Source organism: Pungitius pungitius, chromosome 4, assembly GCF_949316345.1.
Source record: "Pungitius pungitius chromosome 4, fPunPun2.1, whole genome shotgun sequence".
NCBI lineage: Eukaryota > Metazoa > Chordata > Actinopteri > Perciformes > Gasterosteidae > Pungitius > Pungitius pungitius.
This window is the reverse complement of record NC_084903.1, coordinates 12147677-12152357: the sequence shown is the minus strand read 5'-3', so window position 1 is coordinate 12152357 and position 4681 is coordinate 12147677. Positions and strand designations below refer to the sequence as shown.

The window sequence follows — 4681 nt, the reverse complement described above, 5'->3', positions numbered from 1 at the left end:
GTCAGTTTCTAGAAATCCACCAGGGTTGCATTAGCCTGCCAAGAGACATATTTTCCAGAGAGCGTAATCCCTGGAGAAAAGGTCAGAGTTGATCCAGCTCAGAACTTTCTTGGAAAGTCACATTGGGCCCTAAACATACAATTCAGTGGTTTAATTTGTCTAACCTGAAGCTGTCCTGAAGAGGCATGGCGTTGGTCCATCATAGGTGTACTTACTGTCAATCATTGACACTGCACCAAACCCATTGCTACCACACTGAGGTTCATGGACATTTCATTTTCTGGGCTCAGGGCAACTCTGAGCTACAGACAACTAAATCAGTGGAACACAGGTGTTCCCAGAATGTCTTTCAGCACTGAGTTGTGTCTGGTTGTCTTGCTGCTTAAAGGTATTGTGCAAACGTGCATATTGCCCAGTAGAATAATTAAAAAGTCATTGAATAAACTGACTGAAATGTCCATAGCTAAAGAGCTGACAGTACAGTTCAGAGCCATTCAGCTACATACACCTGTATCATGTGGTTGCATTGCTGTGCAAAATACTTCAATTCTGGTTTGAACATGTAAACAAGCTGTACTAAACTCATATTTTGCCTTAATTGGGATAAGGAGTGTCTCCAGAGCAGGGACTTTTCTGCTGCCTGCGGACAGCACAGATGGAGTAAGGTTTGGGCTGTAAGGTCATGCCCAGTTTCGGAGTGACAGTGGGAATGCTTCCTGGAGGGAACTGAAGATGAAACCTCTGCAGCAAAGTGGTGAAGAAGAGGAACATCTCCATCCTGGCCAGCTGTTCGCCAAGGCAGCACCGTCGCCCTGAAAAGAATCAATTCAATTTAGACTCTCTAATTAACACAAAGGCACATTATTCCGAAATATGAGAAACAAAATACCGATGAGGACAAACTGAACTGCCATCATGACAGCATGGCTCTAATCTAAAATACCGGATATTTGTTTTATTTTGTATAGTTATGTAATGCGAAGGCGGTTGTGTGTTTTTCTAGATGTGATGTTGGCATGTATGCACAATACTTGTGCCAAGAAAATGCCTTATTCCCGCCAATGCACGTTTATGTTTCAGAGTTTTATGCTTTAGTTTATGGCTTGGCAGCATCTGACTTGAGGTCACCCCTGACTTACGACATACTTGCCATTTTCACCAATCAAATCACCTGAAGACACAATCATATTTAGCAAACTTTTATCGAGCTTGAAAATGTAAAAGGAGCAGAGGCACTAACCCAAGGAGAATGGAAGGAAGGCCTCCCGCCTCACAAAGTTGCCATTGTTGTCCAGGAACCTCTGGGGCGAGAAAGCACCTGGATCGTTCCAGTACTTTTCGTCAAAGTGCACCGAATAGAGGTTTGTGATCACCATGGTGCCTTTGGGAATTGTGTAGCCGTTGACTTTTGCTTCCTGTGACGTGGCACGGAAAATACCGAGGGGGACGATGTTGCAGAACCGAAGGACCTCGTGCAGCACAGCCTCCACGTAGGGCATCTTCTGTTTGTCCTCCAAGGTGGGTGCCCTCTCATTGGCCAGCACGCTGTCAATCTCCTTGTGCACCCTCTCTTTTGAAGATAAAAATAGATGCCATCAGCCGTGTATTCATTATCAGAACATTACATAACTATTATGTCTACAGCAGTCTACCAACAGATGTCCATCAAATCTCTCTGTGGGTCACCTGTTTACATATTGGGATGATATTTATACTATAACTGACCTTGAATGTTGGGGTAGAGAGCCATGTACAGCATGGCCCAGCGCAGGGTGTTAGTCGTGGTCTCCGTGCCAGCAATAATGAGCTCACCCACTGAATAGATGAGGTTCTCGTAGGAGAAAGAGGAGTCGGCTGCTCCCGCACTGCGCTCCATATCATCCAAATAGGCATCAACATAGTGGCGAGGCGAATGCGGCACCCTGCCCTGTGAAAAACTCTGTATGACCTCCTGCAAGAAGTCGTACACCTCAGCAGCGTTGCGAAACAGCTTCTGGTGCTTTCCGAAGGGCACGTACTCAATCCAAGGGAAGGCGTTGTAAAGGAGGGCCCAGCCGCTCACTGCCAGCTCCACGTTCTCACTGAAGATCTCGATCATGTGCTGAAAGTTGCGGTCGTCGTAAGTGAAGCGCTGACCAAAAATGATCAGGTTGGTGATGTTTGACACGGCGTTGGTCACCAGGTGTTTGGGGTTAAAGGGCTTTCCCTTGTGTTCGTCAATGGCATCGACAAAGAACATGCACTCCTCTGAGATCTTCCTCTCAAACTGTTTCTGTCCGCTGCCGAAGTAACGGAACGAGTTGCAAGCCAGTTTGCGGTGCTCAATCCAGCCTTTGCCATATTTACAATTTAGAAGCCCTTTGGAAGGTGGGGAACAAAGAAAAGCACGTGAGTTTGTGTCGCGGCGACTGCAATGATGAATGAATAGTGTTTCTACGTGAGCTTACCACCCATTTTGGTCATTTTCTTGAACAAAGGCAGCGATGGGCGATCGGCAAACACCTCGCCTTGATTGTAGAGGCATTCCCTGACACAGTCATATCCAGTTAATACCACCGTCAGGATGCCTCCCAGGTCGAGACTGAAAATCTGAAAGGTACACGTTGCATGATGAGCACTGCTGCACTTTTGTGCTGTGCAAATTAAAGTGCCCCGTGCCGACACATGAGATATTAATGCCACAGTTAAGAGTCATGATTCAGCTTGTGTCCCCTCCTTATCACTAGTGTCCAAACTGCTTTTTTTCCACAGGAGCCAGAAAACTGAGGATGAGTTTAAACTTCCCTGCAATGTCTCCATTTACAAGATCCACCCCAGTGCCTGAAAAAGCACAACTTTCTACTTGTAGCATTCTATGTGTGTGTGTGTTTTTTTTAAGAGCCCCCTTTTTTTCCCGCTATTCCCCCAAAAGCTGCAGACAAAATGTTAGGGCGAGTCCCTTTTGTTCGTTTTCGCGTGCGTGCGTGCGTGCGTGCGTGCGCACGCGTGGCGTGCATGTCATGCAGCCCGTGGTCCTTATTGCGAGGAGGCCCACGCACTGCACAGCAGTCAAGAAGCGGTCGTACACGAAGGAGTCCCGAGCCGGTTTACCTGTCCGTGAACTTCGCTCTGCCTCTTGAGGAAGACGTGCGGCTCGGTGGCCAGGGAGAAAATGTTCCCTATCACAGGGATGGGAGAAGGACCAGGAGGAAAGCCCGGGGGTCTCCTTTGCTTGACGAGCTGGCGAACCAGCACAAAAGCGAGCAAGGCGACAGCCAGACAGACCACGCCGAGGAGAGCCTGAGGGCAGGACACCGGCACCAGAGATTGCGATTGAATTGAAACCATCTTTCATCCAAAAAAAAAAAAAGAGTCTATAGCTTCAGTCGCTGGACCACCTCCGCCGAGTTGGACTTCTCTCCGCAGAAGAGCTGAAGTGCATATGTATCATCTTGCACATTTTCTATCCCCCGCCTCTAAAGCTAAGATTGGCCAGAAAAGTCCGAGTCAACTGCTGGTGAACTTTGTTCTGCTCCTGATCAATAACCCGGGATCATTTTTGGGGTGGTTTAGGTCGGGTTTAAGCCGGCGATTAATGAACACAATTAAGAAAAAAAACAACAACAAAAAAACACCATAAAACGTCAAAGAGTAACACTGCACTTCATCCAAGCCGTGAAAGCCAAAGTCGAGTTGAGGTATGAACTTTGTAAAACGTTGCCTCAAACAAACTGACAGCAAACAAGCACCTGAGAGACCATTGCGTGTCTCATTTGAACCCACGGCAGCAGGCTGGAGGGGGTTAAAGCGCTGAGCACAGAGACACTCATTGTTTCATGTAAATCACAGGCAGAAATGCAGTCTCGGGCTGTGGGGCAGCTTTCCCGGTGGGGAGGTGCTGCTCCCTGCGTCCCAAAAAAGACCAAGATCAACATCTACACATCAGTCTGAGACTGAAATAGAGAAGGCAAACTCGAGTGTGACGTTTGACAGTTTAAATCGCTCAAATGCAATGCGATATTTAAAGATGCTGCTTTACACATAATAAGTACATTTAACGTATTTACCCGTTCTAATTTGTGTGGGTTGGATTACAAAATGCATCATCCCGGCAATATCTATTAAAAAAAAATCTATATATATATTTTTTTTTTATTGGAAAAAGTTTGCAACACTGAAATGTTTTTTTGGTTGGATACAGTTTAATTTCATCTAGGTTTTCTGCACAGTTTATTGTTTAGACCAAGTTGGAGGTTGACGTTGAAGTTATATCAACATCTAAATGAATTCAGATCACAAATAAACACTGAATGACAATAAAGCACAGATTGAGATGTTAAGAAAAAATAAAGGAATCAAGGGATTGACGTCTTGGGAGGTTGGTGAAACACTAAATCAACTCGCTTACAAGGTATTAAGACAACTGAAATAGTTCCGTCCAAGAAAGAATTCAGCGGCCAACTAATCCTAACATTTTAACATTCAGTGAGGATCAATTATCATTTCCCCTCCTGCAAATGCACTTATTTTTCGTGGTGACAGTTCCATCTGTGATGTGGCTCAAGGATAACTGTTGCTTTGGCTGAGATTTTAATTATTTCCGTTGCTCATTTTAAAGACCGGTGACTTAAATATAAAGTACATAAACAAACAAACCTAACGAAACACCCATCGTGCTCCTGGGAGAACAGGCATTACATGG

At 45.5% G+C, this 4681-nt stretch overlaps 1 protein-coding gene across 1 annotated transcript; it reads right to left on the bottom strand.

Annotated features, from left to right (window-relative positions):
• LOC119226474 (vitamin D 25-hydroxylase) lies at nucleotides 1–3985 on the bottom strand. Its single transcript, XM_037484499.2, has 5 exons — nucleotides 3091–3985; nucleotides 2448–2589; nucleotides 1726–2358; nucleotides 1241–1570; nucleotides 1–812 (listed from the first exon to the last, which is right to left on the bottom strand). Exons 1-5 carry the CDS (start codon nucleotides 3325–3327, stop codon nucleotides 595–597), a joined length of 1560 nt encoding a protein of 519 aa, XP_037340396.1. The 5' UTR covers nucleotides 3328–3985; the 3' UTR covers nucleotides 1–594.
• Between the last annotated feature and the right edge of the window lie 696 nt (nucleotides 3986–4681).

Coding starts and splice junctions, on each gene's coding strand:
- LOC119226474 (XM_037484499.2), bottom strand. CDS start 3,327: ATGGTTTCAATTCAATCGCAATCTCTGGTGCCGGTGTCCTGCCCTCAG. Junction 2,359..2,447: donor GAAAATGACCAAAATGGGTG/GTAAGCTCACGT, acceptor CACCTTCCAAAG/GGCTTCTAAATTGTAAATAT. Junction 1,571..1,725: donor TCTCTACCCCAACATTCAAG/GTCAGTTATAGT, acceptor TATCTTCAAAAG/AGAGGGTGCACAAGGAGATT.